General features: G+C 49.1%; 1 protein-coding gene across 8 annotated transcripts in view; it reads right to left on the reverse strand.

Moving 5' to 3' along the window:
• Positions 1–18,100, reverse strand: part of BAZ2A (bromodomain adjacent to zinc finger domain 2A) — a 1,275,716-nt gene that overhangs the window by 455,535 nt on the left and 802,081 nt on the right. For all 8 annotated transcript variants that reach the window (XM_086959424.1, XM_086959462.1, XM_086959400.1 and 5 more), the window contains one exon: positions 12,193–12,911. In XM_086959424.1, the coding sequence (XP_086815550.1) occupies positions 12,193–12,911 (719 nt within the window). The remainder of the gene's footprint in view (positions 1–12,192; positions 12,912–18,100) is intronic.

Genomic DNA, 18,100 nt, shown 5'->3' on the forward strand with positions numbered 1-18,100 from the left:
GATAGTTGTGAGTAGGGTTGTGAACTATGCCTGCCAGGCCCATGTTGGGGCTATTTAGAATAGTGTTGGAGATGTTTGTGTTAACTTCTACACCACATATGGAATAAGTGGGAGAGGAGGAAAAGCATTGTAGGCAAATACTACTGACCAATTCATGCATAAGGCACTGCCCTTGGATTGAGGGTGAGGAAACTTGGATGCAAAGCTTTGGCATTTGGCGCTGAGGTGAGTGGCAAACAAGTCTATGCTTGGTATTTCCCATCTTATGATGTAAGAGTCGAGTAGTGGTAAGTTAATTCCATACTTTTGTAGATGGTGATGTGTCCTACTGAGAATATCTGCAAAGTTGTTGTCCACCCCAGGTAGGTATTCTGCTAGGAGGTGGATTTTTCAGGAGATTGCCCAGTGCCAGATGCTCTCTGATAAGAGGGATGGCTGTGAGGAGCTTGCCCTGTATCTATTTTTGAATATAATGCATTGCAGTCACATTGTCTGTGCATAATAGTACCGCTTTCTGTTGTAGGTGATTGCGAAAAGCTTTGAGGGCTAGTTGAATTGCTAGAAGCTCTAGATGATTGACGTGTAGATGTCTCTGATATACTGTCCATAGATCCTGAACTGTGAGATATAGCATATGTGCCTCCCAACCCTGAAGGAATGCATCTCTGGTAATGGTGCTTGCGGAACTGAGACTTTGAAGGGCCGACCTTGCAACAAGTTGTTGTTGTTCCGTCATGGCAGAGAGCGATGAGTCACTGACCCTACCAATGCTAGATCTTATAGATGCTCCTGCACTTGAGACCACTGAGATTGTAGGGTGTGCTGAATGGGGCGCATATGCAGGCGAGCGTGTGGTACTATGGCTATGCAGGAAGACATCAAAACTAAAAGAGCCCTCACCATTTTTACTGCAAGTTGAGCTTATGGTTGAAAAAGAGGCAATGTTTCTGTGAACTTTTGCATTCTTTCTGGACTGGACAGACCTTGGCTTTAACTGGTGTGTATGTAACCCCTTGTAGTGCTATAGGCACTCCCATATATTGGGACTATATGATGAACTTTGACAACCATTGTTTTGATGGACTCTAGGTGTTTTAATTATTTTCAAGTCTCTTTGTAGCTTCAGAGTCGGAGTGTTTCACAGAGTAAGACGGCCTTAGCCTTGCCAGAAACAGAACATGTGGGATGTGCGTTTGAAAGCATGAGAGAGAGAAATGTTTGGAATATACTGCTCTGTCTCGGAGTGTAGTGTTATAGGCAGTGACCAAACGTGCATTATGCTGTACATTGGGTAATGAATTGTATGGTGCTATAGACAGTGGTGAGCTGGTAGGATGAGGTGCTGGAACGTGTGGGAGTGCAGGAGAGTACGTGAGAAGGAGTAGTTTCTGTCCTGTAACTCCAGTTCTATAGTAGGGGTATCTCTGTTATAGTCATAATCTAGTGAATAGTCCCGCCCATGTGCGTGGACCCCGGCAATCAAAAATAATCTCTTAAGTTGTCAAATCATGCAGAAACTGCAAAGACACTTAAGAGAATTTAAAGACAAATAATGCAGCCTATATCCACAGGCTACACTGTCCAGTACTTCAACTAGAAATTCCACCAAACAAAACCACACACAACACAGCCTGCCCAGTTTCTTCCATAGAGAAACTTGCCTCTACCAGTAAAAGACTCTGGAATGATAGAGAGGAAGGCACGGACAGACAAGCCCCATAGGCTGCCATTATGTGGCTTAAATAGGATACTGTGCCTTTAAGAGAACTTTCCAGAACTTTCTCCCAGTATCCCAGAATGCACAGCAGGTCCCTTTTACTTTCAGTTCTTTTTGAAGGCGTAGCATGCCAGGCCTGTAGCATTCTTTACATGAATATTTATCTCCACCGGGGAGGAGGGCGGGCGCTTATGACTATAACAGAGATACCCCTACTACAGAACTGGAGTTACAGGACAGAAACTACTCCTTCTGTAGTAGGGGATCTCTGTGTATAGTCATAGTCTAGTGAATAGAATGGCAAGCCCATCCCCACACCAAAGCGGCGGTGGAGAAAAGAAAATTAACACCACTATTGTGCGAACAAATTCCGCAGCGAAGCCTGCCCAACCTGCGTATCTGCCCTGGCATCCGTGTCCAGACAGTAATGCTTAGCAAAGGTATGAACCGACTTCCAAGTGGCCGCCTTGCAGATCTCTGCAATCGGAACATTATGGAGCAAATCTGTAGTGGCAGCTTTTCCCCTGGTGGAATGAGCCTTAGGTTTACCCCCTAAGGACTTATTAGCTTTTTGGTAACACAACTGTATGCAGGACACAATCCACCTAGAGATGGACTGCTTAGACCTGCAAGACCTGTCCTGACCGATCCATAATTGACAAATAATTGGTCTGACATACGAATATCTTTGGTTTTATCCAGATAAAATTTCAACACCCTCCAAACATCCAGGGAATGTAGAGACCTTTCAGCTGGAGATGAAGGATTCTGAAAAAACGTAGGCAACGTTATGGTCTGGTTGACATGAAAATCAGAAATAACCTTGGGAAGAAATTTAGGGTGAGTACGCATAACAACCTTAGCAGCATGAAATACAGTATAAGGTTCTTGGCAACACAACGCCTGAATTTCACTCACTCTGCGGGCCGATGTAATGGCCACGAGGAACGCCGCTTTCCAGGACAGGTGCTGCAACGAAGCCTTATGAATAGGTTCAAAAGGCTCCTTCATCAATCTGGACAGCACCACATTCAATTCCCATGAAGGCGAAGGAAGCCTGACAGGAGGGAACACTTTCGTCAAGCCTTCCAAAAAATCTTTGATCACAGGGATCTGGAAAAAGGAAGTCTGTGAAGGGCATTTCCTGTAGGCAGTCAATGCAGCAAGATGAACCTTAATAGAATGAATATTAAGGCCAGATTGCGCCAAATGTAGAAAGTAAGGAAGGATGACATCTTCCTTGCACGTCGTCGGGTCTTAGTTCTTGGACTTGCACCAGATACAGAACCTCTTCCACTTGTAAGCATAGGAGGTCCGAGTGGAAGGTCTCTTAGACTCCTTCAGTATGTCCATACAATCTTCGGGCAGATTCAAATGGCCATATAGCACTATCTCAGGAGCCATGCCGCCAAACTCAAAGACGAGAGGTTGGGGTGGAACATCTGCCCCCCGAACTTCGTGAGAAGGTCCGGCCTGCACGGCAGCCGAATGTGAGGAAGGAGAGACCGGTGAAGCAGGTCCGTGAACCACCACTGTCTGGGCCATTCCGGGGCAATGAGTATCATCCGAGCCCTGGACCGGGCCAGTTTGATGAGTACCGCCGGAATCAGGGGAATGAGTGGAAAAGCGTACAGAAAGCTGTTCGACCAGTTGATCCATAAGACATTCACCAGCGTCCCCTGCTGGTAGTACCTGGAGGCGAAGTCTCGGCATTTGCTGTGTTCGGCAGTGGCGAACAGATCTACGTCTGGCGACCCCCACCTTGCGAAGACTTCTCCTAGTACTTCGTCGTGTATGACCCATTCGTGGTTTTCCTGAATCAGTCTGCTCAGTGCGTCCGCTTGAACATTCTGCACACCTGGCAGATGGGTAGCCGTTATCGTCAGTCCTCTGGCCAGAAGCCAGTGCCAGATCGCCTGCGCCTCCTGTGACAGAGTGCGTGATCTCGACCCCCCTGCTTGTTGAGGTAATACATCGTGGTCGTATTTTCCATCTGTACAAGCAGAGAGTTCTTCTGAAAGGACGGAAGAAAGGCCTTTAGTGCCAAGTAAACCGCTCTGAGTTCCAGGAAATTGATGTGATACGAGGCCTCCATCGGGGACCACGTTCCTTGAATCTGTAGGTTTTCGGAGTGCGCTCCCCAACCGTGGAGAGAAGCATCCGTCACGACAGTCTGCGTGGGAATGTCCTTGTGGAAGGGAACCCCTCTGAGGAGATTCTCAGCTGAACACCACCACTTCAGTGACTGAAGAGCAGGCAGAGACCGTCGTATCTTGTCGTCCCAAGATCCTTTCCTCTGATCCCACTAGTCCTCCAAGCACTCCTGCAGCGGTCTCATGTGCAGCCGTGCGTGTGGCGTCAGGAAGATACAAGAGGCCATCGATCCCAGTAGAGAAGAAACCGTCCTCACTGTTGTAGATGGAGTGGTCATAAGAGCCTGAGCCTTCCGAAGGAGTGATAATCGTTTCTCCTTCGAAGGAGATACGCTTGCTGGCAGCGTATTGATGGAGGCTCCCAAGTACTGTATGCATTGGACCGGAGTCGGGACAGACTTGGACATGTTGATGTGCAACCCCAGCTTGTTCAAGAGAACGCACGTCTTCTGGAAGTGTGCTCGAGCTTCCGAGGAGGAGGATGCCTTGATCAACCAATCGTCCAGGTACGGGTAGACAAACACCTTGTTCTTCCTCAGGTGTGCTGCTACCACCGCCATGCACTTCGAGAATGTTCTCGGCGCAGACTTTAGTCCGAATGGGAATACTGTGTATTGATAATGACTGGCGCCGACTTGGAATCGCAGGAACTTCCTGTGTTTGTGTGCAATGGGCACATGGAAGTACGCATCCTGTAGGTCTATAGCACATAGCCAGTCTCCCTGCTGCAACTGAGGATAAATCTGATGCAACGACAGCATGCAAAACTTCTCCCTGCGAATCCATTTGTTTGCCTGTCGCAAGTCCAGAATGGGCCTGAACTCGTTCTTGTCCTTCTTGCGAACCAGGAAGAACCGGGAGTACAGACCTCTTCCTTTCTGAGACAGAGGTACGTCTTCTCTGAGACAGAGGTACGTCTTCTATCGCCCTTTTCCTTAACAGGATATCTGCTCGCGCAGCTGAAACTGCGAGCTGACCGGTGGAATTGCTGGAGGCGGGCTGGTGAACCGAAGACTGTATCCATTGCAAACAATATTCAGCACCCACTTGTCCTGAGTAATTTTTCTCCACTCTGCCAGAAAAAATTGGATGCTTCCCCCTACCGGAGTGGGTAACGGATCCGGGGGAAGCAAGTGCTCAGGGCCTAGACCCGGCCGGGCCTTTGGTCGCTGGTGCCGACTGTTGGCCTCCTTTGCCCTTCGGGCGTTTCTGGAACGGCTTACGGAACTGCTGTTGTCGCTGTGACTGTCCTGAAGCTTGGCCACGTCCTCTGCCCTGTCCACCGAACCGCCGTTGGAACGGGCGGTACGATTTCTTCGTCTCTTTGGGCTTCTCTAGACCCACAGCCGTGAGTGTTTCGGCCTCCGCCTTCATGCGGGCCATTTCGTCATCCGCATGTTTCCCAAATAGGGTTTCGCCAGAGAAAGATTGGCAACCCTTTGCTGTGCGTCTGGTTTCAGTGACGTAAGGCGGAGCCAGGCATGTCGTCGCTGGTTAATCCCATGGCAAAAGCCATGCGCCGCCAAGAGGGACGAATCTGCTGCAGCGCTGATAATCTGATTCGCTACCAGCATCCCTTCGTTTAACACTTCCTGGAAATCTTCCCGCTTCTCGCGAGGCAAGTGTTCCGCAAACTGCGGGAGGGAGTCCCAGAGGGCGCTGTCGTAGCGTCCCAACAAAGCCGTGGCACTCGCAGCCTTCATAGAGGTCGCCGATGTTCCACACACTTTCCTTCCAGCTGAATCCATCCATCTAGACTCTTTGTCTGGGGGGACTGTGGATGACGGGGTGGTGGCATGCTGTTTGCGGGCCGCCGTCACAATCACAGAATCCGGAGGAGGTTCCACCCTCAGAAAAGCCGGATCCGAATCGGGAGCCCGGTACTTTTTTTGTAATCTCGAGGGGGCCGCCTTAGTCACCGCCAAGGTGAGAAAAAGGTCCATGGCCGGTTCCTCCAGGCCCGGCACCAGAGGTAGCAGTGGACGAGACAGGTGTTTGTGGTGCAGTGTCTCGAAAATTACCGATGTCTTGGGCGTGGGCACCGTCAAGGATATGCCCAATTTAGCTGCGCCTCTCAATAGGACATCATGAAACGCCAGCAGGTCATCAACCGGCGACACTCTCGTGTCCGGCGATCCCGACAAAGTCGGAGAGTAGTCCCTGGTCCCTGAGGACCTTGTGTGAGAGCGAGAACTGTGCCTCCTATGGCGGCGTCTCGACCGCGTGGATGACCTGTTGCGCGATCGCTCCCTCCTCCTGGAGCGAGAGCGCGACCTCCCGGTTCGTGGGCGCTCCGCAGGTTTCCGTGGAGGCGTCTTCCATGGCCTATCCTGGGGTCTTGCTTTAGGAGTCCCCTTAGGTGGTGTAGGAAGAGGAGGTAGTGACACCAATCTTGGCGGAGGAACAGGAGGTATCTCCGGCCGAGGGGCGGGCCCATGCCGCGGGAGCGGTGGTGGTGGTGGCTGTCCTGAGGGAGGAAGTGGTGGGAGAGGAGGGTTGACGGGAGGATCCTCCTTAGGTATAGCGGGAGGAGGCGTCTTCGGCCGAGGTGGTGTATATACCACAGAGTACACCGAGCCCGGTGACTTCTTCGGAGGAGGGGACTGCGAACGACCCCCTCCAGTATGTGATCGCCGTCTCCGGCGTCCCCCACCAGACTCAGCGTGACTTCTGGCACCAGAACTCCTTCTGCGCCGCTTCGGGGAGTGAGAACGACTCCTCGATGCCGACCTCTTTCTCCTCGACTCCGAACGTCGTTTTTCCGGTGTCGAATGTCGCCTCCGCGACTCAGGCGTCGAACGTCGCCTCCGCGACGTCGAACTCCCCTTCCTCGACGCCGAACGCCACCTCCGCGATGACGACCGTTCCATCCTCGACGACGAGCGTCGACTCCTCCTCGATGCCGTCCTCTTCCTCAAGGTCGACCACCTTCTGGACGGCAACAGGCGGTATCGCCTCGACGACGAGCGCCGACGCCTGTGGCTTCTCCTTCGACAGTTCGACGTTGACGATGACGCCCTAGACAGTGGTTTCGACAGAGGCCTAACCAGGCTGTTCGACGTCGACTCTTCACGCCGTCTCGACCCGGAGCGCCGGGGAGATGGGGAACACACCGTCGTCATCCCTCTCGACGTCGTCGTTGATGCAATCGATGCCGACGGAGACCGGGACCATTTGCTGGTCTTCCTGCCTCTGGGGCGTCCCCCAGAGGCCTCAGCAGAGGCAGAGGGAACCTTCCCAGCCTGCCCAGGCTCACCTGCAGCCGTCTCTCTTCCAGGCCTTGAAGCCTAATCTTCAGCCTTTCCCTCAGGGTCCTTGCTGATAGGTTCTGGCAGATGTCACAGTCTTCAGGGACATGTGCTTCAGGGAGACAAATAATGCAGACGTCGTGTGGATCAGTCTTGGCCTTCTTCCTTCCACATGCTGGGCATTTGTAGAAAAGAGCAGGCATTTTAGAGCCCTAAAAAGCCTGACAAACACACAGGAGAGAAGGGAATCACCAAGAATATAAACTGCAAACACTTGTATCAAAAAAGTGAACTTAAATCCAAATTAAACCCTTGAAAAAGGGGAGAGCTCAATGCCAGGGTCCTGTTAGCAGGAGCCGGAAAAAAGAACTGAAAGTAAAAGGGACCTGCTGTGCATTCTGGGATAAAGTTCTGGAAAGTTCTCTTAAAGGCACAGTATCCTATTTAAGCCACATAATGGCAGCCTATGGGGCTTGTCCATGCCTTCCTCTCTATCATTCCAGAGTCTTTTACTGGTAGAGGCAAGTTTCTCTATGGAAGAAACTGGGCAGGCTGTGTTGTGTGTGTTTTTTTTGGGTGGAATTTCTAGTTGAAGTACTGGACAGTGTAGCCTGTTGATATAGGCTGCATTATTTGTCTTTAAATTCTCTCTTAAGTGTCTTTGCAGTTTCTGCATGATTTGACAACTCAAGAGATTATTTTTGATTGCCGGGGTCCACGCACTTGGGCGGGACTATTCACTAGAATATGACTATACACAGAGATCCCCTACTACAGAACGCCTTTGCCTTGGAATGCTTGCATGGAGCTCAGTCAGCACCAGTAAGTTTCCTTTTTCTATAGGATGTCTTTTCATGCATTGAGATTATAATAAAACTGGGGTTTCTCTGCTCAGAGGCCAGATTTTGTCCTGAGGGACGAACGTGTCTACTCAGTGCTTGGCTTGAGGAGTCTCTTGTGACTTCAGGACTGCGATTTGGAATCCCCCAGTCTTGTGTGGGCTAAGAGGAAGATATTGAAGCTGGTATTTTTTCTGCTAATTTGTATTGTGATGTGTGAGTGTGTCTGTGTTCACATTCAGGTGTTCTTATTTATTGGCATTCATTTATATGTGTGTCAATGATCTGATGTTTATGTTTGATATGTTTCCTTGCTTTCCTTTGACACGGTTTATTTACTATTTCTTGCAGTGGGCAAACAGTATTATTTTAATTTGCTTGTGTTCTATTTCTCTTGCATTTATTTTTGAATGTTCCTTTGTTATAAAAAAATATCTCTCTCTCTCTCTCTCTCTCTCTCTCTCTCTCTCTCTCTCTCTCTCTCTCTCTCTCTCTCTCTCTCTCTCTCTCTCTCTCTCTCTCTCTCTCTCTCTCTCTCTCTCTCTCTCTCTCTCTCTCTCTCTCTCTCTCTCTCTCTCTCTCTCTCTCTCTCTCTCTCTCTCTCTCTCTATATATATATATATATATATATATATATATATATATATATACACACACACACACACACACACACACACACACGAGACTTTAGTATGTTGAGGGAAAATCCCAGTTTGTGCAGAAGATTGATAACCTGTTAAGTGTCCTGGTGCTGGTAATTTGGGCTCTTGATGAACCCAGTCGTCGAAATATGGGAAAATGTATATTCCTTCCCTTCTGAGATGAGCCGCCACTACAATAAGGCATTTGGTGAAAACCCTTGGAGCTGTAGTGGCCCTGAATGGTAGCACCTTGAATTGATAATGTTGGCCGTTGAGTTGAAAACGTAGATAACAGCAGTGCGCTGGATGAATGGGAATATGGAAGTATGCATCTATGAGGTCTAATGCGGTCATGAAATCATCTTGCCGTAGCAGTGGTACCACCTCTTGTAGTGCGATTATGTCAAAGTGTTCTGAGGAGATGCAACTGTTGAGTGGCCTGAGATCTAGGATAGACAGTAAGGCTTTTTCCTTTTTTGTGGATGAGAAAATATAGGGCGTATACTTCATGTACCCGATGTTGTAGTGGTACAATTTAGATTGCTCTTTTTTGAAGAAGAGCTTGGACCTCGTCCTGCAAAACGTCAAGATGTTCTTGTGGCATATATTGTGTATTGGTGGTATTGTGGGTGGTGGCTCCTTGAGTTCTAGACAATACCCATTTTGGATTATGGAGAGAACCCATTGGTTTATGGTGAGGTTTCACCAATGTGGGTAGAAATTTTGTAACCTTCCCCCAACTAGTGTTTTATACAGTGGTTGGGGGGAGACGTAAGTGAGCACTGTTTTGGAGGGGTGAGAATTTTGGTAGTGGTTGCACGGCCTCTATTTCTATTGTTTGTTTTATAGAAAGATCCTCTGGTAAACTGACTGATATGAGCCATGTTGTTTATGGTCATTGGTGGAGTAAGAGGACCAACACCCTTTGACTGCACCCCTGTATTGGCCCCTACGAAAGGAACTACGATGCTATGTCTGTAGGGTCCCATTGCTTCAGTGGTGTCCATGTCCTTTATAATTTTTCAAACATTTCATCCACTTGTGGACCAAAGAGATTTTGACCATCAAATGGTAAAAAGGTAAACCACTTGTGTTGTACATCCGGTTGAAAGTTGGAAACCCTGAGCAATGTGTCTCATCTGATAAGGACACTGGTGGTGGCTTCGCATGCGCTTGTCCGCAGAGTCCAGGGCGCATTCCATACAGGGATTAGAAATAGCATTGCCCTCTTCCACTAGTTATGTACCACATTGTTGGTATTGATAAGGGAGGTGTTGCAGCACTTCCTGCATTTAGTCCCATGTAGCACAATTATTTCTGGATAGTATCCCTACAGAATATAAACTGTGCAAGTGTTTGGCTGCTTGTGCTGTGATGCGTTTGCCTGGGGCATCACATTGTCTACTCTCTTTATCAGAAGGAGGCACATCCCCTGTGGCTTGTGAATTTGTCCTTTATCTGGCTGTGAGTACTACTAGTGAATCAGTTGTAACTTGGCCCTTCATATATTCAGTATAGGGAGTGACTGAGCTGTTTGTGACCTATTACGTGTCTCTCTACTAGGAAGTCATCCTCTTGTGGTATAGTGTGTAGGGTTAGCAGATGGTAATCAGCAGCTCTTCTGATAATACTACAATATGATTTTCAATAATCTGGGGGTGAGGGTTTGGAAGGGTAGAGGTTAGGAGCTGTACCATTTACTGGATCTGATTCATAAATGTCCCAAGTGTCAGGGGTAGTATTGGGATCTACCTGGGGCGTTTGTCAAATAGGGGATGTAATCAGTAGGCGACTGATCTGGTAAAAAAAGGCAGGTGTTTAGGAGAGGGCGGATGCACCGGCCTTGGTAGTGGTGTAGACAGAATAGGTGAGGATGGAAGTAGGGCTGATGGAGGAGGAGGAGAAAAAGGAAGGGAATAAATTGGGCTTGTGCCTCTGCCCTATTTTGGTAGTTTAGTTCCAACAATGTCCTCCTCAAATGTGTTCTTTTGGAAAGTTTAAGGGAAACAAATTGTGGTGCTTTGGTGCTCAGTTTCCTGGTGTGGGGGTGTGCAAAAAGCATCTTTTAGTCTCCTGTCAAGTTTGTCTTGCTAGCGCTTGAGAACAGACTGCAGTTCTTTTTGTCGTGGCTCTGCACCATCTTTCATCTATCGGCGACAAAGACGGTGTTGACGCCGTAGAGGTTTTCACTCCCTGTTGTAGCTTTGTGGGTATGTGCTTTCGATGCAGATGACTTAAGTGTTGGCTACGACGCTGAGGACTTGGAGGCAGAAACATTTCTCGGTTCCCAGGCTCTCTTTGGATCTGATGTACGCTGCTTCGGCTCTGAGTCTCTGCCTGACTTTCGTTGTGCCGATGCAGCCTCTTTCGGTACTGGCGCTGAAAGAAACTTTAAGGCCCAATATTTTTCTAGGCTAGTCGGAGGCTTTCCAGGAGTAGTGGAATTCTGTTTGTGCGCCTGCTGTTGGAAACGTCCATGGCCCGAGGGCAGTGAGGCTCCGAAAGCCAGTTTGAGTGGTTTGGCACAAGTTTGGGTGGCTTTCGCCGGGGTTCTCATGTGACTTTGCCTGGATTCGGGTTCAGAGTCTGAGCTGTCCCCACTGCTAGCCAGCAGTATCTGTACATCTGGAGGCATCGTTTGCACTTCTGTGTCCTCTGTTTATTTTCGGAGTCTGGTGACCGTTCCCCCAAAGATGTATGGAACTTTTTCTGTGCGTCTCTGCATGGTGGTGTGGGCCCAACAATGCTCCATTCGCTGCCAACTTGTTTTTTCTTCGACCAGAATGCCAAGCACACCTCGCAGGAAGTCTCCTCATGTTCCAGTTACAAACAGATTGAACACTGTGTAGGTCTTGCAGGGAGTGGCACTTGGGGTAAAAGCAGAAGGGCATGTTTTCCAATCCTCGTGGACAATGGCCTGGAGGGTGGAGACAAAGAAGTTTCAGTTTTTACTAGCCTGGGCAGGCACTTGGAAAAGTCCAAAAACACCAGCAGGTGTTGTTCAGTTGTGAAAGCTGACGGTTGGACAAAAAAACCCTGGCGAACAACAAAGGCCTCGGTGAGGAATCGAGCTTCCGTCCCGGAGCTGCAATGTTGACATCTGAACCCAATGGTTGAAAAAAATCAATCGAGTCAAGCAACATGTGCAATGCACACCGGAGGAGTCACTATACCTTGTGAATCGGAGGGTTCTTAGAAGAAAAACAACTTGTAATCATCAGAGACCAAGACTAGATGGCAGGGTAATTCTAAGCATATGATCTATGTCCAACACATGCTACAAATACAGGATCCTGCACAAAATCCTAGAAAGCAGGTGCATTTGCCTCAGGCTGAAGACCTGAAATCTATTCTATCGAAAACTAAAATGTCTCAAACTACAGTTTCGACAAGGCTAAAACTATTTTTTGCATAGTCAGTGAAAATCTCTGGAAGCGCTTGTCAGAATAACGTAGGCAGGCTTTTTAAACAAACCAAGCACGTGTACATCCTCATGTTCAGAGAAAAACAAGTGCAAAACATTTGCAATATCTCCAAACACATTTGAAGAGATTCAAATTCAATATTTTGCTTCCATTTTTTCTTCCTTCTTACCTCTGTTGCTGGCGATGAGCAGCGTGCGGGCGTTGAGCGAGAAAGATCACAAGGTTTGGGTGAGAGGACTTCTATAGAGGTAGTGTGTGTATGATCAACAAGAGAGAGTTCGCATGACAGCCTGGGCAGCAGATGAAACCAGGGCGCCTTCTTCTCAACACCCTCATTGGCACATTTAGGATCCCCAATCTCTGATTCAGGAATGGTAGGTGTGCTTGCCAGAATCTCTTCAGGAGGGCTGGGGGTTGTTTCACGGTGTTCAGGGGTGCTTGCCCGGGTCTGAACGGGACTGTTGGAAAGACCATTGTGAGTCTGACTTAGCCAGGACAGAAAGGCAGATTGGCTAAGGTCGTGTTGGCTCTGTGCAAAGAGTGAGGAATCTTCAAAGAAGCCGTTCACCACATTGCTCTTCTCTACGTGTTTAAGTTTCATCCTGCAGAGCTGCGGTGGGGATGGAGGTGGAGGGGACAATGGTTGCTCTTGTTGCAGTTGCTCTTGTTGCAGTTGCTCTTGTATTGGTAGGTGCATGGGTGGGTGAGTAGGAGGTGGCAATAGCAGTGACTCTGGCTTGGGTTTCCGGGGCCTGCCTCTTGCCCTGCGGGTAGAGCAGATGTTCTGGTCAGGGAGTAAAATTTCAGTGGGTTCAGCTTTCACAGGTGAGATTTTGGGGACCACAGGTTCGGAGCTTTCTTCTTTCTCTTCTGATAAGTCATCTTCAGCTATGAGAGACAAAACTTGATTTATAAACTTTTGTTGGAGACAGAATGGGGGAGTAATCAAACAAGTTCGATGGACAGTCAAAAGGAGGAGAAAAATGATGAGGACAAAAACTGGAAGTTAGGAAGAAGACAATCTGAGACAGCAAATATGATGTTACTTAATGGCATAGTTTGCCAGATTCTACATAAGCACAAATGGCTTACTTCTCGCCACAATATTATTTAAATTCACATCAAAATACTTTAAGTAAACGTTAATCACCATTGTGATTCTAAACCTACACTTCAAAAGTCTCCCTTGACTGCGATGCTCTTGCCATTTGCAGTTGCTAAAGACAGAATTATACCACCATTGAACAGTGTGGCTCAGTTTCCATAAGAAAGGAAGAAAAGGTGCGGGTGTACCCTTTAATACTCACATTGGAATCTCTGTATACCCAGCTGGCGTCCAGAGCCCAAGTCCTATACTCCATCCATGCTAGAGCACTGCGAATTCAACTGAAACATCTCAAGGAAAGACTTGGCTATAGCGGGGTAGTGGTGCTCCTTATGGACAGAGCCTCCGGATCAGGATACTTGGTGGCATAATTCATATAAACACATATGTAATTACTGTCTGAGGTGGTCAGGTGTTCAAAGTGGACACACAACACTAAAACACCCATTTAAAAAAGATTCTTATCACAGATTAGTGACAGAGGAGCTCTGTATGGACTTCTACTGTTGCACAAGTTACTACTTGTGTAACAATATATCTGTAAGAGACATTAGTTAGTGATAGATTCCTTACCGTAGAATAAGCCCAGGCGTCAGACTGGATCCGGAAAGCTTTCGTCTGCCGAAACCCTGCGCATCGATAGGCATTGTCGTACGGCTCCACGTGAGTCGTTGCTGTCGTAGTCGCCGAGGTGACGTCACTGGAGCCACTTAGATGCACCCACGCACGTGGACGTCAGTTCTGCACACAACTTTCCGCTACAGGAACTCAGAGCCGTGTAAGATACTGACCAATGGTGCATAGAAACTAGGGCCCGAAACGATGACCTCAACCCTAGAAATCAGTTCGCAGAACGGGGCGGATAGGAGGGGTGGTAAGGAATCTATCACTAACTAATGTCTCTTACAGATATATCGTTACACAAGTAGTAACTTGTGCATCTGAAAGAGACACGTTAGTGATAGATTCCTTACCTTAGAATAGATACTGCAGCAATATCAACCCCGGTTGTGGGTCTGCAAACATGATTACACCAGAAAGTCACGGAGAACAGAACGGCCAAACAAGCCGTTCCTCCGGACCGGCTTGTCAAGGCAATAATTCTTTGTAAAAGTGTGCAGTGAAGCCCACGTGGCAGTCTGACATATGCCTTGCAGGGGGATACCTCATCCTAACGCCGTAGTGGCTGCAGTCGCCCTGGTAGAATGGGCATGCAGCCCCACCAGAGGTTCCTTTTTAGCCATAGAATAACAGGCCTTGATACACAAGACAACCCAGCGGGAGATAGTCCTCTTGTGAATTGTTCCCCTCTCAGTCTGGGAACTCCGGAAGAACCCTCCAGTCGATCCCAGCTGAGTTGTCCCCCTCTCAGTCTGGGTGCTCCGGATGAATCTCCCAGTCGACCCCAGCTGAGTTGTTCCCCCCCTCAGTCTGGGAGCTCCGGATTATTCTTCCAGTCGACCCCAGCTGAGTTGTTTTTCTCTCCCTCCTTTTGATGAGTTCTGCAAACTGGTGCAGACTGTCATCAGGCTCCCCGCTGGATCCACTCCTGCACAAACTCTGGAAATTGTTCCAGAAAGAACTTTTTCATCCACTGTATTCCATCTGCCATCAGTCGTTTGCCACCGCAACTGTCCCGGAGGGCTGGAAGTTGGCAGTGGTTTCACCCCTCCTGAAGAAACTCACACTCGACCCCACCTGCTTGTCAAATTACAGACCAATTTCCTTGCTCCCTTTCCCGGTTAAGATCATGGAGAAGCTGGTTACCCGATCTCTATCTAGATTCTTAGAGGATAACACCTGGTTCGATGTGGCCCAGTTTGGTTTCCGGCCAGCTCACAGGACGGAGTCTGCACTGGTGGCCGTGTTGGACAATCTTCGTTCGCGGGTCGACACGGGTCGGGCAGCCTTTCTAGTGCTGCTCGACATGTCGGCCGCGTTCGACACGGTCAGCCACTCCAAGTTCAAGTTCAGGCATTTGTATAGCGCACTGCTCACCCAGAGGGTCTCAAGGCGCTTTGGGAAGGGGTTCATTATTTGTCGAATAGCCAGGTTTTGAGATCTTTTCTGAAGGAGATGTGGTTTTGAGTAAGTCGGAGGTGAGTGGGGAGTGAGTTCCAGGTCTTGGCGGCAAGGAAGGAGAAGGATCTGCCGCCCATGGTGGATTTTCAGATGCGCGGGACAGTGGCAAGGGCTTGATTGGACGATCTTAGTTGGCGGGTGGGTTTGTAGAAGGACAGGCGAGTGTTGAGGCATTCGGGTCCTAGATTGTAGAGGGCCTTGTGTGCGTGGGTGAGAAGGCGCATTGTAATTCTTTTGTTGATGGGAAGCCTCCAACCTTATCGGGAGGCAGGAGGAGATCGGAGTCACGGGGTTGGCAAGGGACTGGTTAGTCTCGTATCTTAACAACAGGCAGCAGGTGGTGGCATTGCCGCCTTTTAGGTCGGATGTGCGGAGAGTTGGGCAGGGGGTGCCCCAGGGCTCGGCCATCAGTCCTATATTATTCAATCTGTACCTCCGTCCCCTGATCCAATTGATAAGTTCCTTTGGTATTTCGGTGTTTAACCACGCCGACGATACCCAATTGGTCTTTTCTCTGGAGGGTAAAGACGCCGTCTCCTTAGAGACCTTTCACCGCTGTATGTCAGCTACAGCGGATTGGCTACGTTCCAACTTCCTCCAGTTTAATGAGTCAAAAACGGAGGTGCTGCATTGTTCTAATGATTGGGTTCTGCGTCCACTGCCAGATGATTTCTGGCATCCCTCCTTTCATAGGGCAGTGACTGCAGCAGAATCTGCTCGCAATCTGGGGGTCATGTTTGGCCCCAATTTACAATTGGACATCTTCGTTAATAAAACCGTAGCCACTTGCATGATGCTGCTTCGGATTTTACGTAAAGTTCTACCATTGCTCCCTGCGCAGGCTAGGCCTGAGGTAGTGCGGGGTATCATTCTAAGCAGATTGGATTATTGCAACGCACTACTTCTGGAGGCGCCTAGCACGCTGGTGGGCAAGCTGCAGCGGGTACAAAACATGACAGCTAAGCTGGCACTTTCTCGCTCGCGCACTGCCTCCTCCTCCATGGCACTCATGGATTTACATTGGCTGCCTGTTCATCAACGGATCCTTTTTAAGGCATCCTGTCTGGTTTTTAGAGCCTTGCATGGACAGGGTCCAGTTCTGCTGCAGAATTTATTCTCATGGTACTCCACCCCTCGGAGACTACGTTCTTCCTCTGCGTATCTGGTGACGGTTCCCAGAGTTCAGAGGGTAAGGATGGGTGGTCGGTCGTTTAGTTTTGAGGCTGCTAGACTCTGGAATTCTCTCCCGATATTGTTGAGGAGTCAGGGTGAATTTCTATCTTTTAAGAGAGGTCTGAAGACCCACCTGTTTCCAAGAGCAGTGTGATTTTGCATCAGTGGTTTCGGCTTGCTGAATCAAAAGCACCAGGATACCCTCTGGGTGACAGTACAGCGCTGTACAAATATGCCAATACAACAGCCCGGCCTTTCTTGGCGCCTGCGTAGCCGACAAAGAGCTGGTCATCCACCCGGATTGCTTGTGTGCGATTCAGATAAAAGGAGAGCGCACGTTTTGGGTCCAGACGGTGGAGCCTCTTTTCCTCTCTGGAAAGATGCGAAGGCGGAAAGAAAGTGGGCAAGGTGATGTCTGCTCAATGTGGAAGGTAGTGACAACCTTTGGCAAGAAGGAAGGACGAGTGCGAAGCACAACCTTGTCCGGATGAACCGACAGAAAAGGAGGCTTACAAGACAGAGCCTGAAGCTCACTCACTCTCCTGGCAGAGGTGATAGCCACCAGGAAGGCAGTCTTCAAAGTCAGGAGACGTAAAGGACAATTGTGAAGCGGCTCAAAGGGAGCGCACATGAGAAGTCAAAACAAGATTCAAGTCCCACTGAGGCATTATGAAAGGAACAGGAGGGAACATATGCGTAATGCCTTTTAAGAATCTCTGTACAACAGGGGACTTGAAAAGAGAAGGCTGGTCTGGAAGCCTCAGAAAGGCTGAAATGGCCAAAAGATAGCCCTTGATAGTGCCCAGAGCAGAGCCCTGCTGGCCAGAGAAAGAAGGAACAAAAGGACCTCAGAAAGAGGGACAGAAAGGGGGTCCACAGTCTTGACTGAGCACCATTGGAACAAAATTGTTTCACCTGCAGGCGTATGCCGATTTAATGGAGGGGGAGCCTGGCTGCCAGAATGACATCACAGACTTCGGGAGGCAAGTCAAATAGAATCAACTGTCGCCGCTCAATCTCCACGCATGTAGGTGGAGGCTGGACAGGTTCGGGTGGAGAACCGTCCCCTGCTGCTGCGACAGAAGATCCTCCCGCAGAGGCAGTTGGATCGGGGGATCCAGGCTCATACTGAGTAGCTCGGGATACCAAACTCTTCAAGCCCAGTCCGGAGCCACAAAGATGACTTGGGCCCGGTCATGCCTGATTTTCTTCAGCACTCTGGGTAAAAGAGGGAAAGGCGCACAACAGACAGCAACTCCACTCGCAACGAAAAGCGTCACCAAACGAGTACCGCCTTGGAAACTCCACCGCGCAGAACTGCGGACATTGCGAGTTTTCTTCTATGGCAAACAGATCTAACCAAGACTCTCCTCACTGTTGAAAGAGACCTAGCGCCACCTCCGAGGACGACGCCATTCGTGATCCATCAAACACAGGCGGCTGAGTTTGTCTGCCCTGGAATTCAAAGAACCCGCCAGGTGTTGAAACGTCAAGGAAATGCTGCAACGTTCCAGCCATGTCCATAGGCGCAGAGTCTCCTGACATAGGGTCCATGACCCCACCCAGCCCTGTTTGTTGCAATACCACATGGCGGTGGTGTTGTTCTTGAACACCTGCACTACTTTCCCCCTGACAGAGAGGAGGAATGCTTTCAGTGCAAGAAGGATCGCTCAAAGCTTCAGAAGGTTGATATGGAGCCGGGACTCTGCCAGAGACC

This window comes from Lissotriton vulgaris, chromosome 1_1, assembly GCF_964263255.1.
Source record: "Lissotriton vulgaris chromosome 1_1, aLisVul1.2, whole genome shotgun sequence".
Classification (NCBI taxonomy): domain Eukaryota; kingdom Metazoa; phylum Chordata; class Amphibia; order Caudata; family Salamandridae; genus Lissotriton; species Lissotriton vulgaris.